Consider the following 19,189-nt stretch of genomic DNA (forward strand, 5'->3'; position numbering starts at 1 on the left):
GCCCAATTCATTTTATAAACCTAATAAAAGTTTGAACACCCAATCTCACAAGATTCCTACTCCTTATGAATATAGATACAAAACTTCTAAGCAGGAGGCCAGTAAACAGAATCCAGCAATGTATCAAAGGATGGTTCAATACCAGAAACCCATCACATTATTAAATCTAACTTAGTATATTACATTAAAATCAAAGAAGGAAAAACTGTGGTCAAACCAGTAGATGTGATTAACTTACTTGATAAAATGCAGCTGTGATTCTTAAGAAAAAAAAATAAATCAAAGAAGGAATAAAAGAAGACTGCTTAGACCCACAACTAATATTAGCTTTAAATGCAAAGTAAAAAACCATTCAATTAAAACCTGGCATTATGGTTTCCCACAAGAACTAGATGGTAAGACCTTATTGCCGACGACTCCACATGCTTGGGCTGCAGGGCACTGAGAAATCAAGCTGCAGCTAAGCTGGGAAACTCCTTTTTGTTGATTAGCTATCAAAAAGCTGGAAAGAGCTACCATGTATGCAGCCCGATGGGAGTCATCAATGGTGATAAACAGCAATGGATATCACAAGCCCTAAGATTAGCCAGCTAGGCCAAACATACCAACTGGTTCAATAGTGGCATGTCTGTTATGGGGGAAACAACTGCTCTCTAATTCCCTCCATGGGAGCGAATACATACTGAAAACCTAGTCAGAAGTCTATGACTGGGGAGGTCATAAGCCCCTGGGTGGTAACAACTGTTGTCTGGCTAAATGAATATATCATGCTGGCCAAACCGTCCTCTAAACACTTATGTGTATGCCCATTCATTAGTGCTACTTTCACTTTTGGTTAGAGAAGCTTCTCTCTTCAGAGGTGGTGACCACTGGGGTGACTCAAAAGTCACCACTGTGCTGAGAAGACATGATAGTGAAGTGTCTAGCACTGAGACATCTCTGTCACACCTTCCAAGGCTCAAGGTGGCAGAAAGAATATGGGCTGGAGAGATGGCTTAGTGGTTAAACTCTTGCCTATGAAGCCTAAGGACCCTAGTCTGAGGCTCAATTCCCTAGGACCCACGTTAGCCAGATGCACAAGGGGGCGCAGGCGTCTGGAGTTCATTTGCAGTGGCTGGAAGCCCTGGCATGCCCATTCTCACTCTCTGTCTGCCTCTTTCTCTCTGTCTGTCACTCTCAAATAAATAAATAAAAACTTAAAAAAAAAAAAAGAATATAAGAGCCAAAGGAAGGGTAGGACTGCTTACAATGCTGTCTCTACACACAAAATGGTCTTGCTATTCATGATATCACAGTGCCATCAAAATAGAAGAGATGGGCTGGAGGGATGGCTTAGCCATTAAGGTGTTTGCCTGCAAAGCCCAAGGACCCAGGTTCGATTCCCCAGGACCCACATTAGCCAGATGCACAAGGGGGCACACGAGTCTGCAGTTTGTTTGCAGTGGCTGGAGGCCCTGGAGCACCCATTCTCTCTCTCCCTCTTTCTCTGTCAAATAAGTAAAATAAAATATTTTAAAAAATAGAAGAGACATGACATCAAAATAGAAAAGAATGCAGGTACAAAACAGAAAAGACTCAGGACAAAGTGACAGGTGGATTTTGAAGGGGGAAGATAGGGGCGGTGGGAGGGAATCATCATGGGATATTGTCGATGCTTATTGAAGTTGTCAATAAAAAGTTAAAAAAATCTGACATTAGATCAGGATGTCTTTTCTTGTTTTCTTTGTCTTATTAAAAATATATTTATTTGTTTGACAGAAAGAAAGGGAGAAAAAGAGGGAGAGAGAAAGAGAATGGGTGCGCCAGGGCTCCAGCCACTGTAAGCAAGCTCCAGATGCATGTACCACCTTGTGCATCTGGCTTACGTGGGTCTTGAGGAATTGAACTTGGGTCCTTCGGCTTTGTAGACAAATGCCTTAACTGCTAAGCCATCCCTTCAGCCCTCTTTTTTCTCTTCCTCCCTCCCTCCCCCCCTCCCTCCCTTTCTTCCTTCCTTCCTTTGGTTTTTTGAGGTAGGGTTTCACTTTAGCTCAGGCTGACCTGGAATTCACTATGTAGTTTCAGGGTGGCCTTGAACTCACAGTGATCCTCCTACCTCTGCCTCTCTAATGCTGGGATTAAAGGCGTGCGCCACCATGCCTGGCCTTCAGGATGTCTTTTGTTACCTATTGTTGTACCACTCTGCTTCGGGGCGGGGGGCTGATTGATAGTAAAATGCAATGATGGGGTGATACAAGAAACAGGTGGTTTTGCTGTAAAAATCTGAGGAGAAAACTTGGTCAAGTGGTTGGATGTAATGCAAATGTGGAAGAGGTTGTAGCTTATGCAATTATTAAAAGACACTTGAAAATAGAAATGGAAAAAACCCATCTCTCAGCATCTCTAAACACAGAATACTTATAGACGAACCAGCCTCAGCCAACACTCCCTGCCCAAAGTACAGGACCCACTTAGGAAACAAACATCTACACCAGTGGAAAGCTATGGTACTTTTAGGTATAAAATTAATATAAAAAATTGAAAGTGGGGCTGGAAAACGGCTTAATGGTTAAGGTGTTGCCTGAAAAGCCAAAGGATATAGGTTTGATTCCTCAGGACCCACATAAGCCAGATATACAAGGGGGTGCATGTATGCAGTTCATTTGCAGTGGCTAGAGGCCCTGGCACACCCATTCTCTCTCTCTACTTGCCTATTTCTCTCTTTCTCAAATAAATAAAGAAAAATTAAATATTAAAAAAATTAAAAGTGAGCTGAAGAGATGGCTTAGGTGTTACAGCACTTGCCTGCAAAGCCCACTGACACAGGTTCAATTCCCTAGTACCCATGTAAGCCACATACACAAGGTGGCACATGCATCTGGAGTCTGTTTGCAGTGGCTGGAGGCCCGAGTGCACCCCACCCCTCTAAAATGAATAAAAATAAAAAAAAATTAAAGTCAATTCTTTTGGGTTGCAGGGATGGATTATTGGTTAAGATGTTTGCCTGGAAAGCCAAAGGTTTGATTTCCCAGGATGTAAGCCAGATGCTCAAGGTGGTGCATGCATCTGGAGTTTGTTTGCAGCAGTTGGAGACCCTGGTGAGCCCATTCTCTCTCTCTCAAATAAATCAAAATAATTTTTAAAAGTCAGTTCTTTTGAAATTAATATATACATTCAGTACCATCCTAACTAGAATACCGTCAGTGTTTTAGAGGAAATTATTTTTGTGAGAGTCCAAATAGCTGAGACAAAGTTGAACTCTAAGCACCCCCAGGAAGACCTTACTACCTTACTAAGGTGCTCACACAAACAGTGTCGTCTGCCTTAAGGATGGGAAAGTCTGTGTTTTCAAACATCACAGGGGAGGCCCATGGCATCATTTTCTCAGGGAAATGCAATATAAAACAACTAGAAAATAACTGAGAAGAAACCTTGTGCATTTTGTGACACTTTAGTATAAAAGAAAGGTGGTTAGAATTTCAACTTTTCGATATTAAGCCAAAACCAAAAGTTGCCACCCAAGAGTGTTGTGAGCAGGCTGTTTCATACAGCATGGCCTTCCAGGTTAGGAAGATGTCCTATCATATACACAGTTCACGGTGGAGGAGGGCCACTTGAAACTTTGAATGGTGTCTTATATCTGTTTTGTATTGCTACAACTAAACCCCTGAAGCTTGATACCTTATAAGGAAAAGAGGTTTGTTTTGGCTCATAGTTCTGGAAGGTGGGGGTCATGTAATTCCCCCATTTGGTGAGGACCTTCTTTCTGTCAAAGCAGATGACATCACATACTGGAAACGGATATAAGGGGTTGCATAGCAAGAGAGGAAGCAAGGGATGAGGAGGGGCCAGGCTTTCTGTTTTATAATACCTATGCTTGTGGCATTCTACTCCTGGGAGACATAATCCACCCCTTTCCACCAGCCAACCCCCTCTCATGAGGCCCCATCTCTTAAGTTTCCACCGCCTCAGTAATGAGACCTGGGGGACCAAGCTTCCAGCACATGAACCTGTGAGAAACTTACTGCAGCCCTTTCTAAATGGATTAAATGGGGTGACAGGAGTTCCCGGACAGTGGGGAGCTAGCAAGACTGGGGCTAGCTCCTCTTAGGGCTTGTGGGTGCTTGTGGGCATCTCTTTCCAGCACCACATTCAGATGCCTCAAGGAATGGCTTTAATCTGAGTGTTCATGCCATGGGACGTCGTAGTCACAGTAAATCAGGGATTGAATCAGGGATTTTCCACGTGGGCTTGTTGTTATAAGGATATCACTAGCTTTGGAGAATCCAATCCAGAGAGTCTTGGGGTGGACAATTTTAGACAAGATTGGGCACGTTCACAGGGTGGAATGCCATAGACAAGGGCGGGGGGAATTTTACCGAACGCTGAACCATTTTCTGCAACAAAAGCACAAACAGTTCCTCTTGAGTTGTCCCAGCTTAATGAAAATACCACTGTGTGTAAAAGTGTCAGGTGCAGATTTTCAGAATAAAGCAAACTGAAATCAGAATTTCAGATTCTAAGCTATATTTGGTGAACAATTTGCATCCTAGAACATAATCATGAAGTAACCTAAATCACAGAGAATAACTGAAATACTAAAATTATGCTTGACGATTGACAATCAACCTATATGTTGCTCTGGTTTGAGGTTTTTAAGGTTAGCCACGCACTCTTTCATTGTCTTGTAGGCACTAGGACACATGGATTGACCACGGTGTAAATGTTGAAGGGTCATCTCTGGGAATCTAAAAAAGACCAAAGAGATAATTGTCAATTAAGTGTTAGTAACAGAAAATGCTATAATTTGAAGATAAATTAGTTATATATATTTTTAAAAAGAATAAGTCATCCACTTTATTTTTTTTATTAAAACTCCATAATTTTTATATTTAGTTTAAACATTTAGTCACAAATTTATCTTCATTATATATATATATGTATATACACACATATAATATATATTTATATATTTGCACATTTTTTGAGATAAGATATTGCTACATAGGTTCAGACTGGCTTCAAACTTGTAATCCTCTTGCCTCAGATCTCCAAGTGTTGGGGTTGCAGGTATACGTTACCATGCTCAGCTCCTGGTTCTTTTATTGTAGTTTGGTGCCGTGGACTGAACTCCTGAGTCCTAGCCATGTGCTCCATCACCGAGCTCCATCCCTAGCTGCTATCCCGATAAATTTCTTATGCTTGGGATAAGATCTCTCTTATGCAGCAGCCTTGTAATTTCCAAGGCATACAGCACCATCTCATTTTATACCAAAGGCTCCTTTGTGGCCACAGGAAGCAGTCCATGGAGGAATATTTTCTGTCACTAGTCCTAAACATATCTGCACCACCTGGCAAGGGGAGCGGCTTTCTATTAGCGTGGGCTTACGAGGCATGTCAAGGTGTGCTCAGGAACCTGATATTTTCATTTAAATTATCTTTATTAGTTTGCTTAATAAATGCTTCCTAGACAATCAAACATGTCAGACAGCTAGTAAATGAGGTAATCAAAAAGCCACATCAACTACATCTTGATAAAATAGTTAAAGAAGCAATCTACCATATCTGTTTGCTATTAATGCTGCTCAGTATTTTTTAAAGAATATTATTATTTTTTTATTTTTTGGTTGAGTCTGAAACAATTAAGCCAGCATTTGAAGCACTTTGCTCTGAAGGAAGTAGAGAGTGCAGGAGGAAGGAGAATTTTCACTGAAAAAGGTCAATGTGCCCTGCGATTTTGTCCTGGTTATCAGATCCACATCGAGAGCCTTAAAGTCCACGTCGGGGGCCATGACAGCAGTGGCCCCTCTTACCATGTCAGTCCACTGATCCACACAGGCCATCCGGATCAGTTCGGGAGTGGCTGGGCTACTCAAGGGGAAGGTCCTGCTCAGCCCCCTCTCAGTGCGGGCAGCAGTCACGGCGTCATATATGGCAAACAAAACTGAGGACCCCAAGAACATTCCAGCCTCACCCAGTCCCTGAGAGAAGCATAAAAGGCGGTCAGGAATGCAGGATTTTTAGGGTCCCCCACACTCCCCTCATCTGGCTTTATCAGCTCCCTCCCGCTCTAGAATGGATTTTATCTGAATCGCCTAGTTCAATTCCCCCCCCCCCACATTATCAGTGTGTGGGGTTCTGATGAGGATGAAGAGCTTATGAAAATATCCACACAGGCCTCTGAAGACCCTTCACCCACAGGGTCATGTTCCCAAGACCAAGTCCTCAGGGTCCTCAAGGGTATTCTGAACCCAGGGCCTTGTGCCTACTAGGCAAGTGCTCTACCACCAAGCTATACCCCCAGGCCTCAGTCCATTTGTATTTTACTCAAAACTTCAATGAAATGACCATTATTTTCCCAGCTGAACTGAAAGACTGTATCGGGCGCCTTTTTTCTTGTGGATTAACTTCCTCTCTCTGTGTTGGGTGCATTTGAATGAACTGTGTAATAACATTACAATTTGATTTACCACTCCCGCTATTTTTGTCCAGATAAAATCTACAGCTGATAAAAAGTGTTTCTAGGGCTGGAGAGATGGCTTAGCGGTTAAGCGCTTGCCTGTGAAGCCTAAGGACCCCGGTTCGAGGCTCGGTTCCCCAGGTCCCACGTTAGCCAGATGCACAAGGGGGCGCACACATCTGGAGTTCGTTTGCAGAGGCTGGAAGCCCTGGCACGCCCATTCTCTCTCTCTCCCTCTATCTGTCTTTCTCTCTGTGTCTGTCGCTCTCAAATAAATAAATAAATAAATAAATAAAGTATTTCTAGGATTTGGCTGTCAAAAGCCAGTTTTGAGGTAAACTATGGAGGGAGAAGTGAGGCCTATGTTTGTGTGTGTTTGTGGGGGGTGGGGTTGGAAGGTGGGTCCCATCCCAAGAAGAATGGTGAGAAGCTATCCTTTAAGGGGCAGGATCCTGCCCTGCGTTGGTCTGGCCTTTGAGATGTCCTTGGCCAAAGTCTGGGCCACACGTGGGGAAGGAGGCAGTTCAGACACAGTTTCCTCTTTCCTCAACCTCAACCTACACCTAGGAAAGAGGGCGTCCTCCAAATTCTTTTTATTTATTTATTTATTCTTTGAGGTAGGGTCTCACTCTAGACCAGACAGGCCTGGAATTCACTATGTAGTCTCAGGGTGGCCTTGAACTCATAGCAATCCTCCTACCTCTGCCCCTTGAGGGCTGGGATTAAAGGTGTGCACCACTACGCCGGGCCTGTCCTACAAATTCTTAAGTTAAAGTCACCACCTGTCTGGCCAGCTGCTCCGAACAGAGCCCAAGGTTGGGGGGGGGCGGGAAGCTGGTGCATTTTTCACAGTGGTGTTTGAGAACCCTGTTTAATGTCCAGTTAAAAGCCATTCCCAGGAATCAGTGACCATTAACACTTGAGAGCACAAAGCCACGGAGAAACTTGCAGTAAACTCAGTCTGCTTTGGGGAGGCTGTGGGAGAGACCCAGGGGAAACAACTGAATCTGAGGGGGTAGAGGGGCGGGAAGGGTGCGGAGAAGGGAGCTCTGGGCCCATGGAATCTGCACAAAAGGCCCGTTTCTCTCCTAGCGGCTTTTGCCCATTGTATCAAAATGCCCAACGATTCCTTGGCTCTCATCAGGTTTCTTTCACATGTCTCTAAAGAGTGAAAAGACTGCTTGGCTTCTGAGTCAGTGGGCGCTCATCTGCCTCGAGCTTGCTTTTCTTTCTTGCTTTCTTCTTTCGGGATGTCCGGTTCTCAGGAGTAAGTGAAATCAGGGGATTATTTCATGTGCTTAAAATAGGTTGGTGGGCTGGAGAGATGGCTTAGTGGTTAAGGCACTTGCCTGCAAAGCATCTTGGTTTGTTTCCCCAGGACCCACAAGGTAGTGCATGCATCTAGAGTTTGCTTGCAGTGGCTGGAGGCCCTGATGCACCCATTCTCTCTCTCTTTCTATCTCTCAAATACATAAATAAATAATTTTAAAAAGACCCAGGAAGTTATTATGAGCCAATTCTGTCTCTCCTTAAATTTATATGTTAACAATATCATTTCCCAGGACCTTGAAATGTGACTGGATTTGAAGATAGGGCTTTAAAGAGGTGAATAACTTAAAATGAGGTCACCTGAGTAGGCACAGGATGGGCGCAGATGACCAAGCCAAGGAGAGTGGACTCGAGAAACTAAACCAGTCACGTCTCAGTCTCCTATTTCTAGGAGCCAGAGCTGTGAGAACTCAGTCTCTGTTTAAGCCACCTAGTCACGTGCTCTGTGTGGCTGACACCGGCTAAGGCAGAGGCCTTCAGTTCTTACCTTGGATGAGTAGATGGCTACGGGATTGCGAGAGCGCACCAAAGTGACATAGAATTCTTCTGGAATCTCAGTGACGGTGGGGATTTTGTACTCATCTGGACCCCGAGTATAAAGCATGCCTTCTGGGGAGTATTTCAGCTCTTCGATGGTATAAAATCCCATGCCTTGGATAAATGCCCCCTCAATCTGGAGGCAGAAAAGGCACAGGTGAGAAGTATATGAGGCTGGCTGAAGTATTCTAGTGTGCAGGAAAGCGGAGGTGGGGGCGGGATGGCCACAGGAAGCCGTTCTGGAAGGTGCTGCTGTGGCCTTTGCAGAGTCCTTCAGGAATAGCGCCTGCCACCTAGCCTGGCTTTATCCTTGCAACTCCACAGGCCTAACACTTGCCTTGTTAATTTTGCAGACCCACCAGGCTCTGACCTACCACCATGTCTACACATGTATTTTCTTTTTTTTTTTTTTTTTTTTGGTTTTTCGAGTTAGGGTCTCACTCTGGCTCAGGCTGACCTGGAATTCACTATGTAGTCTTAGGGTGGCCTCGAACTCTCAGCGATCCAACACGTGTATTTTCTTCTGACTCTCCGCAACCTGACCTAGCTCACTTGGTCCACCTGGCAACTCTCATCCTCCAAGCTCCAGATGAAGACTAACCTCCTCACCGGAGGCCTCGCCCATCTCCCTTCCTGCATCCTTCTCTCCCTCCCTCCCTCCCTCTCTGTTCTCCCTTCCTCCTTCCTGTCCTTTCCTTCTCCCCCCTCCCTGCCCCCTTTTTACAGACATGGTCTTGCTCTGTAGCCTAGGCTGGCTCCAAACTCACAATCATCCCATCTCAGCCTTCCAAGTAGGACTGAAGTGGACATCACCATGTCCCACTTCGGGAGCCTTTTAGATGCTCCCACCACCCCTGGGTGACTTCAGGATCTACTTCTTCCAGGTTTGCCGTATCTAGGACACCCAACCCACTGTGGGGGCATTTTGGAGGGTATTTTCTTTATTCACCTCTTCCCTTTTTATCTCTTTAATTATAAGCATAATATTCATCAAAGAAAAAAATTGGGAAGCACAGAATATTATAGGGTAGAACACATCATATGTATTTCTGCTATGCAAAAATTTCATTCGCTTTTTCTTGAATTTTCTTTCAGTGGTTTAATGTGTGTGCACAGGTGCATGTATGTGCATGATGTAAATTATATATTGCAGAAGGCTTGCTTGCACGCAGGTTGAGCAAAGCCTGAAGGGTGCTGGGGACACTATTCTGAATGCACAGTCACTGAATGGGATTGACAAAAGACCCTGTGAGGGACTCACCTGCCCAATATCCAGGGCGGGGTTTATGCTGAAAGCAGCGTCTATGAAGATGTCAGTCCTCAGGAGCTGCAGCAAGAGAAAATACGAAGTAGACAATGCTATTTATGAAAACATATTGACCAATATTAGGTGTCCGTCCCTGGCTCCTCCACACGCAGATCCAGTTGGTTAGTCATTACAGCAGGAAAAACACCTGAGCGCAGGCAGAGGGAGCAAACCTCAGTGTTTACCTTGTGGGCCCCGGTCAGACAGTCGACCTCCACCTCAGAACAGGATGCCCCGTAAACGTAGTATGGGTAAGGCTTGCCCTCTTCCTTCTCCCAGTCCATGTACGTCTGGTAGCCTCTGAGAAGAGAAGTCAGGCGTGAAAACAAAGGCACTTTCCCCACTACTGGTCTGGTCACTTGGCTGTAGGGGGTCCTGGAGGCAGCATCCTGACTGGAGGTCTGCTCCCCCTTTCCTGGGACAGACTTTGCAATTAGGGTTACAAGAAGTCCCCAGCAGGCTCGGGAGGACACTGACTGCCCGGGTCTGACTCTGCCCTCCAGGGCACAGGTACCCGGATGGGTCAGTCAGATGTGTGTAGGTAGTTATGGTTCCTCTTGGTTGATAAATAGCTAAATAATGACCACCCCAGGAGGCTCTGGACTACTTTCCTTCCCACTCCTACCTCCATCCCCTTTCCCATCACAAGGATCCCATGACTACGAAATGAATACTGGGCCCACATCACTCCTGCCCAGGTACAATGCAAGCCAGATAAAAAAAACGCCCTTTACTTGAAATAACCAGTGGCTGAGAGGTTAATGGATTCTTCAAAGGCTTTGGCAACCTGCAAGAGATGATACAAGTTTAGGAAAAGTGATTAAAAAAAAATGCTTCCATACTGGGCCAGCTTCCTGTTTGTACCTAGCTCCTTATTCACATTTACTTCCAGTGAGACTTGGGCCTGTGTGCAGGTCTTAACATTAGCCACTAGCTGCACATAAACCATTTACTCCTTTTCACATGTCTGGACTTTTAAGTCAGTGAGGGGGGCTAGGCCATGTTCATGTGTGCATGTACTTAGGAGATACACACACACACACACACACACACATACATGTGTGTATATATTTTCACCCTGTTCTGTGTTCTGTTGACTTGGCCAGCTCCACTATACAATCCGTCAGCTTCCCTGCTGGAGTGCACTGGGCAGGGGAAGGGAGTAATAATAATAACAATAGTCATACACCTATTAAAGTAAAGCAATTGTTTGAGGTTAGGACTGCCATGAATTCCATTGCAGAGGAGACACAACGGGGGCCCCAAGGCCCTTGTCCTGGTCCTGTGGCCATTTGTGCAGCCCTAGGTGACTGGCACTTTGGAACTCACACCATTCTCATGCTCTGACAGGAAGTCATGGCTCAATGAACATAGGTATCTCTTATACTCTTGAAAAAGTAGAAGCAAGCTCTAAGAGAGGAGCATTCTTGGATGGGAGCCACCCTCGGGTGCACCCTGGCAGGACGCTTCCCCACATGGATGCCATTACTTCTCCTGGCTGGGGTATAGAGAGAAGACTCACCCACTCTTCCCATTTTCCTTTCGGGTTTGTCCTGATGATGGGCTGAAGACGGGCCAGAAGGATTTGGCAGGCATTCTAAAGATAAATATTTGAAGTGGCATCAGGAACAAGAAGAGACAGGGAATAGCAGAATGTTAACAATCCAAGTTCATTTCAGTGAAGGCATTCCTCTTTTTCTTCTTTTTTATTTTTATTTTTGTAGATTTGCTTCCTTCTCCTACAGGATATTTTTTAAATTTTTAAATTTTTATTTATATATGAGAGAGATAGAGATAGAGAGAGAGAGAGAGAGAGAGAATGGGTGCTCCAGGGCCTCCAGCTGCTGCAATCAAATTCCAGACGCATGCAGCATTTTGTGTATCTGGCTTACATGGGTCTTAGGGAATCCAACCTGGCTCCTTTGGCTTTGCAGGCAAGTGCCTTAACTGCTAAGCCATCCCTCCAGCCCAAGATTTAAATATACAGACTGTCTTCAGAAGAAAAAGAATATCATGCTTTGGATCCTATAGCACTGACTCAAGATTTACTTGTGAGGAGAATGAATGGATGGATGGATGCACCATGGCCTCTTTCCATTGCAAAAGAACTCCAGATACATGCTCCACGCTGTGCATCAGGCTTTACACGGGTACTTGGGAATTGAACCCAGGCTGCCAGGCTTTGCAAACAAGTACCTTTAACCTCTGAGCCATCTCTCCAGCCCATTGTCAGGTTTTTTAAAAATATGTGACTGTGCATAGGCTTATTTGAGTGGGATGCAGAATGCAACATTTTCCAAGCTCAATGATTGGAAAAACTTACTTTTCCATTAAGCCTTCTTGGGACTGCTACCCCAGGGAACACATGTTGGGAAGCCACAGTCTCCAGGCTACTGTGGGTGCACTTGGCAGGCTGGAAGCCTTTTTTTCATCTAGATATGGTCATTTTGAAGAGATGGTCTCTGTGGGTTGACTAACGGCCCATTGGTGGTTTTCTACTTTGTGAGTGGGGCAGAAGATGGCAGCAGCTTTCCTGTACAATTTCTTAAGGTCACTAACAATTCTAAGGGGAGTGGTATTGGTATTCCCAGTTTTCCAGAAAAAGAACTGGATTCCTAGCAAGGTTAGTTGCTGGGCGCAAGGTCTTTGTGGAGCCACACTGGTCACCCATTGCTCTGGTGTGTGGGGTGGGAGGGAGGCTGTGGAAGGAGGTTTTTCCCATGCAGCAGAACATGGGCTACAGTCAGCAGCCCAGCGCAGAGCTGCAGAAAACCCGACTTGGAGCCTTGGCTCTGCTGAGTGGCCTAGAACTTGGCCTTTCTTTTCGTAAAGGTAAGAATGCAGAAAGGTCTCTGCATGATACTCTTTGGGTGACTAAGAAATCAAAGGAGTGTCACCTGCACGGCCTTTCCGTTGATGTCTGTCCCCATGGACCCTGCTGTGAAGACGGCATTGGGGACAGTGACGGTGCTCGTTTCAGACAGGTGCACACGTGACGATGGGATGTTCAGTTCCCGGCTAGCCACCTGGCAGATGCAGGAGGAAAATATTACTTATTTCCCTGACCATAAGCCCTCTTCTACATGAAAAACCTTCACGTTCTGTCTAGAATAAGAGAACAAGCTTTCATTGTGTGCACCATATTCATTTATTATTATTATTTATTTTAGAGAGAGAGAGAGAATTGGCATGCCAGGGCCTCAGCACTGCAATCAAACTCTAGATGCTTGCACCACCTAGTGGGCATGAGTGACCTTGCGCTTGCCTCACCTTTGTTTGCTTGGCTTACATGGGATCTGGGGAGCCAAACATGGGTCCTTAGGCTTCCTAGGCAAGTGCCTTAACTGTGAAGCCATCTCTACAGCCCAAACAGATTCATTTATAATTAAGGATTTGAATGAATACAGTATTGCTTTGAATATTTACCATAAAGCTTAAAAGCATTTTAAAGCCTTTTACCTTTGAAAATTATACTATACTTTACTATACGGTACTTGCACAACTGTATTTTCTGCAGCTGTATTTACAATAGCCAAGAACTGGAATCAGTCTAGGTGCCCAGCAGTAAATGAATGGATAATGAAGATGTGCTATATACACATGGGATTCTATTCAACAGTATGGAAAAATGAAATTATAAAATTAGCAGGAAAATAGATAGATCTGGAAAGAATCATATTAAGTGAAATGACTAAAACTCAGAAAGACCAAAACTGCATGTTCTCTCGGATATTTGGATCCTAGCTTGCAGGATCTATAAATACATATATACAGTAGGGCAAACGTGGGTAGAACCCATAAAGATAGAATGAATGGTAACCAGGAGTGAGGATAAAGAGATGAGCAGGAAGGGGGACAAGAGAAGGGTGCAGCGTGAAAGGACACCTGTGACATGTAAACAGAACAATCTAAAAAAACTTTAATTAAAGTGCCAGAATGAATATTTAAATCTCTGTACATCAACCCCTCCCCCCAAAATAAAAGAAAAAGAAAGATTGGAATAATTGTTAGTAGACTTATGGATTTGATTTTTTGATACAGAATGAATAATATATTTCTTCAGGTCTAGCACCCACTTCCTCATCCTCCTGCATTTTTCTTTTTCTTTTTTAAATTATTTATTTATTTATTTGAGAGCGACAGACACAGAGAGAAAGACAGATAGAGGGAGAGAGAGAGAATGGGTGCGCCAGGGCTTCCAGCCTCTGCAAACGAACTCCAGACGTGTGCGCCCCCTTGTGCATCTGGCTAACGTGGGACTTGGGGAACCGAGCCTCTAACCGGGGTCCTTAGGCTTCACAGGCAAGCGCTTAACCGCTAAGCCATTTCTCCAGCCCCCTCCTGCATTTTTCATTCCTGAAATCAGGGTGAGTCTTACAACTAAACTGTATGTTTAGTGTGCTGGCATTTCCCCCGATCAACAAGAAAATAACAGGCATGTTGACTGCATGGCGTGATACACCTCCACAGTGGAGCGCCCGGGCACATCTCACCTGAATCATTTTCGTGTGCAGGCCTTGTCCCAACTCACAGCCACCGTGAGTCAGCAAGACAGAGCCGTCTAAATAGATGTGGACCAGCGCGGCCGCCTGCAGGGAACAACCATCATATCAGTTTGCAAACTGAGACAGATGTATGTTGCTGTGAGTTTACCAAAGGATGCTGGATGAATGATTTTGTTTCATTGAATAAATCTCTCATGTTTTTTTTTTTTTTTAATTCTGGAAAAGAGAGAAATTACTAGTTGCCACAGACAACTACTTGCAAGACACCCTAGACCTGACAACCATCTATACTGATGTGTGAATGGGTCTGTCCTCTCTCCCATGGTCTCCTGCCTGCTGGTTGCCTGTCCTGGCTGTCCTGGCAGGTTCCTCTCGACAACAGCACACTGCACAGCGCTTACTTCATTATTCTTCCCTGCCCGGGTATGGAAATTATTTTAAAGCCACTGCAACTCACATAAGTAAATTTCCAGGTGTGGCTTATGGATATTAGAGGAATTGAAAGGGACTTGAAATGTTTTGTGTTCTGAAATGCCGTCTTTCAGAATCATGGTGGAAGAGGGCCATGGGCCTCATTCTAGGAACGCTGATGCAGCAGTATCTTAGAGGTGGAGCCTACATACCTACTGTTTAAAGCTTCCAGGTGAATCTGCTGATACAAGGTTTGGGATCAATAATTTAGCCCAAATTCTTCACTTCGCACATAAGGGACTGGTCGCCTGGGGTGGGGGGGTTGCGGGGAGAGGTCAGGACTGGATAGCACAGTTCCCAAGTTGACCTATGGTTGTTAAAGGTGATGTTATATGTCTCTTCAAACTATCTGGCATTTTCCATGTCTGGGTCTGGTTGTTCCAGTTATAATCACGTGTGGCTCTGGGGACCAGGCTCAGGGAGGAGGCTGGGTTATATAGGTAGGTGGTTTGGCAAGGAACTGGAATTTCTTTTTTTAGAATAAATTCCCATTATACCCAGGAATGTGGCCTAGAATACTACATCTATCCCCTTTGGGGCCTACCTCTGTACTGATGTCCACGACTCTGCCACCAAGCCTTCACATATTCACTAACTCTTCTCTTCCAGTATCGTGGGTATGATAGAGCATGTCAGAACAATTAAGCTAGGGATCTAGAATGCTGAGCTACGGCCCCGGCCACGATGTTAGAGGTGGATGTCACTGTGCAGCCCAGGCTGGCTTCAAAGTTGTATTCCTTATCCCTCCATTTTCCAGATGCTTGAGGTCACAGGTGTGCACCACCACGCCCGGTAGGTAAATTTGATTTTTTTTTTTCTTTTTAGTGCTGGTGATCAAACACAGGACCTTGTACATGCTAGGCAAACACTCTATTTCTGAGCTACAACCCCCCGTGTTTTCACCTCTCTGATACTGTAGCAGGAGTAATAGATGTCCATGTGTAAGTGGTTACATCCATGTTTCTTCAGCTAGCATGTTGTATCTATGATGATGGCTGTATGAGCACCAAGTAGGATCACTTTGTTTAATGGAACAGGATAAATAAATAGTAGGATAAAGACTTCACCTAATTTGTATAGTCATGTCCAGAACTATTATCTCGTGGGTAAAGATTTAGTTTTTGAAAAACATCATCATCCACCATTTTCAGTTAATATGACCAGTTTGAGTTCTATTGTACTTATAGAATCATTTTTACTTAATTTGCGAATTTGTGTTTTATAAATGTATAGATATGTGCAACATTTTTGTTTTGTGATATACATAGTTAAATAACTTCAAAGTAAATATTTTAAGCAACTGTTGAAAAATCTACAAGAATCTTCTTCTTAAAGAGAATCTGAAACTATGCTAGTTTGAAAATACCACGTGGAGGAAAGCCAAACACGTGCTCTGGGGGGCCCAGGACCTCCCGTCACTCCTATACTGTTTCCTATTTTGCTGGAGCTGAGGGAGGCTGCACATTGGAAAAGATAATTCTGGCAAGAGACGCTGTGGGTTCACCTCATTCACACCACAGAAGGACTTCATATTCTTTCCATTGGGTGATTTTGGTTATGGGTAGCAAGTCAGAGATCAGTGGCGGTAGAAACATTAAAAAGAAAAAAAATAAATCAAACCAGAAATTGAGTTCCGTGAAAAACCAATTATGGTGCAATTAAAAAGGAAGCAAAGCTGGGTGTGGTGGCTCACGCCTTTAATCCCAGCACTTGGGAGGCAGAGGTAGAAGGATTGCTGTGAGTTTGAGGCCACCCTAAGATTACACAGTGAATTCCAGGTCAGCCAGGGCTAGAGTGAGACTTTACCTCAACTCCTCCCCCTCTAAAAAAGATAAACAATCAAGACCCATGTTTGACTCTCCAGATCCCACATTAGCCAGATGCACAAGATTGCACATGCCCACTAGGTGGCGCAAGCATCAGGAGTTTGATTGCAGTGGCTGAGGCCCTGGCAGGCCAATAGTCTCTCTCTCCCTCTGTTTCCATCTCTCTCACTTATTCTATCTAAAAGTTAAAAAAGAAAAAAAAAAAAAAAGCAAGAAAGGAATCCTTTGTTTCCCCAGCTCTCTCAGAAAATTTGGCCCAACAAATAATATCCATATTTAGGGCCATCCCCAGGCTGGGCCTCTCTCAGCTGACTTTACCACTGATCGCTTTCTAAGGTCCTGAATAGCTATACCCTACAAGTCAGCCCTGATACCCATGCTCTTCAACCCTTGCCTAAACCTATGTTGTCTCCTGCTAAGGGAACTGCCCCAGTTACTTCTCTATCCCCAGAGGGGACATGATTGCCTGTAAATTTCCTGGCTGAATATGGTTGTTTTTTACTCAGAGTCAGCCATTTGGAACAGGATTTGAGAGGATACTTTACCTGATTGTAGAAGGCTATGGGGATTCCAATGGTATACTTCATGGGGATGATAGCAAGCCCCCTCTTCTTCCAGTAATTCTTTTTGTTAAATTCCTCTGTGGCCTGTTTCCTAGCATAGAATGATGATTTCTCCAGACATTGCTTCCAGCATCTTCTCAAAGGTTCTGGATTAAATGTCTGTTTATAGGCTGTTTCGCTAGTTCCCTTATACATGTTTATTTCTCTTATCTGAAAGGCAAGAAAACAAAATGGATTTTTTTTGAGGTAGGGTCTCACTCTAGCCCAGGCTTGCCTGAAACTGACTCTATAATCCCAGGCTGGTCTCAAACTCACAGCAATCCTCCTACCTGTGCCTTCCAAGTGTTGGGATTAAAGGCATGCACCACCAAACCTGGCAAAAGGTTTTCTTAGTTTTTAAAATTTTTGTATTTATTTGCAAGTAGACAGAGAAAGAGAGAGAGAGAGGGAATACGAATATGAATGGGTATGCCAGGGCTGCAAACAAACTCCAGATGCATGTGCCACCTTGTGCATATGACTTTATGTGGATACTAGGGAAGAGAACCTGGCTCGTCAGCCTTTACCGGCAAGCACCTTCACTGCTGAGCTATCTCCCCAGGCTCCAAATGGATTTTAAGGATGGATGCTTGTTTCATAAGAGAAGCAAGCATTTTTGTTATATGTCTGATATAGAGAGAAAGCTTTCTAATAAAAAAGACGTACTATTTAAATAGCTGTAAGTATGAAAGTGTCAATGTGTAAAAATGACAATCATGAAACAATAGAAACTACTATTGAATATTTCATATGCTCCAGCCTGTAGATTAAGTCTGCTCATCTCAGTTAATGTCACTATAGCCCTGGGGTACTATTATTAACTCTGCCACTAGATTGTTGGCATGACAAAATTCTCCTGACTCACAAGCCCTAGTTATACCTAATTATTCTCAAATTATCTCTTCAAATTCTTGAGCATGCTAGGCAAGCCCTCTACCACTGAGCTACATTCTCAGCTCTGTCCAGAGTCTTAAACTATGATTAAGTACTTGTGTAAGAATCGACAGTCATTCCACTCTGGTTCTGATTGGTGTAATTTCTGTACTTTGATTTGGAGAACTCCCTTGTTTGAACATGTTGCATATTTGTCATATTCCTATCAGGTTAAACTCCCATGTCCCTTCTTCCCTGCCTGCATTCCACTAAGGGGACAATGCCTCAGAATATACCTTTCTACCCTACGGCTCTTATATTCTTTTATAAAAAAGTCTTTAAAAATATTTTATTTATTTATTTGCAATGGAAAAAGAGAGAGAGAGAGAGAGAGAGAGAGAGAGAGAGAGAGAATGTGTACACACCAGGGTCTTCTGCCACTGCAAACAAACTTCAGACACATGTGTTGCTCTGTGAAACTGGCTTACTTGGGCACTGGAGAATTGAAGTCTGCTTGTTCGGCTTGGCAGGCAAGCACTTTAACCTTTGAGTCATCTCTCCAGCCTGCTCATACATTCTGTTTGCCCCTCTTCCACGATGTTCCGAGCCTCGGAGGGTGTGTTATAAGTCTCTTTCAGCGTTGAGCTCTCAGAGGCCTCTGATTTTCTGTTTTGAGTCTCCTCGGCATCTACAACCATCTCCCTGGAGAAGGTTCTCTCAGTGAGAGCAGCTCTCATATTTAAACCATCACTTCTGGGCTGGAGAGATGGCTTAGCGGTTAAGCGCTTGCCTTGAAGCCTAAGGACCCCAGTTAAGGCTTGATTCCCCAGGACCCACGTTAGCCAGATGCACAAGCAGGGGGGGGGGGCACACGCATCTTGAGTTCGTTTGCTGTGGCTGGAAGCCCTGGCATGCCCATTCTCTGTCTGTCTCTATCTGCCTCTTTCTTTCTCTGTCTGTTGCTCTTAAATAAATAAATAAACAACAACAACAACAAAACAAAACAAAACAAAAAACCCATCACTTCTGTAGTTTCCTGGGCCCTGGCAGAGGCGATAGAGATGATTCCTTAGGCGAGGCACTTGGCTCTCTTTTCTTTTTTTTTAAAATTATTTATTTATTTATTTATTTGAGAGCGAGCGACAGACACAGAGAGAAAGACAGATAGAGGAAGAGAGAGAGAATGGGCGCACCAGGGCTTCCAGCCTCTGCAAACGAACTCCAGACGCGTGCGCCCCCTTGTGCATCTGGCTAACGTGGGACCTGGGGAACTGAGCCTCGAACCGGGGTCCTTAGGCTTC

The 19,189-nt window shown here is 44.3% G+C and overlaps 1 protein-coding gene across 1 annotated transcript in view; it reads right to left on the minus strand.

The window, feature by feature from the left end:
• Positions 1 to 4,673: 4,673 nt before the first annotated feature.
• LOC101595411 (aldehyde oxidase 4) overlaps positions 4,674 to 19,189 on the minus strand; it is a 67,144-nt gene continuing 52,628 nt past the window's right edge. Inside the window, exons 26-35 of the mRNA XM_004653588.2 lie at positions 16,959 to 17,186; positions 14,105 to 14,200; positions 12,509 to 12,637; positions 11,134 to 11,208; positions 10,346 to 10,398; positions 9,797 to 9,911; positions 9,567 to 9,632; positions 8,256 to 8,441; positions 5,793 to 5,960; positions 4,674 to 4,727 (exon numbers count right to left, since the gene is read on the minus strand). Coding sequence (XP_004653645.2) covers positions 4,674 to 4,727; positions 5,793 to 5,960; positions 8,256 to 8,441; positions 9,567 to 9,632; positions 9,797 to 9,911; positions 10,346 to 10,398; positions 11,134 to 11,208; positions 12,509 to 12,637; positions 14,105 to 14,200; positions 16,959 to 17,186 — 1,170 coding nt within the window. The remainder of the gene's footprint in view (positions 4,728 to 5,792; positions 5,961 to 8,255; positions 8,442 to 9,566; positions 9,633 to 9,796; positions 9,912 to 10,345; positions 10,399 to 11,133; positions 11,209 to 12,508; positions 12,638 to 14,104; positions 14,201 to 16,958; positions 17,187 to 19,189) is intronic.

Source organism: Jaculus jaculus, chromosome 4 (assembly GCF_020740685.1).
Source record: "Jaculus jaculus isolate mJacJac1 chromosome 4, mJacJac1.mat.Y.cur, whole genome shotgun sequence".
NCBI classification, from domain to species: domain Eukaryota; kingdom Metazoa; phylum Chordata; class Mammalia; order Rodentia; family Dipodidae; genus Jaculus; species Jaculus jaculus.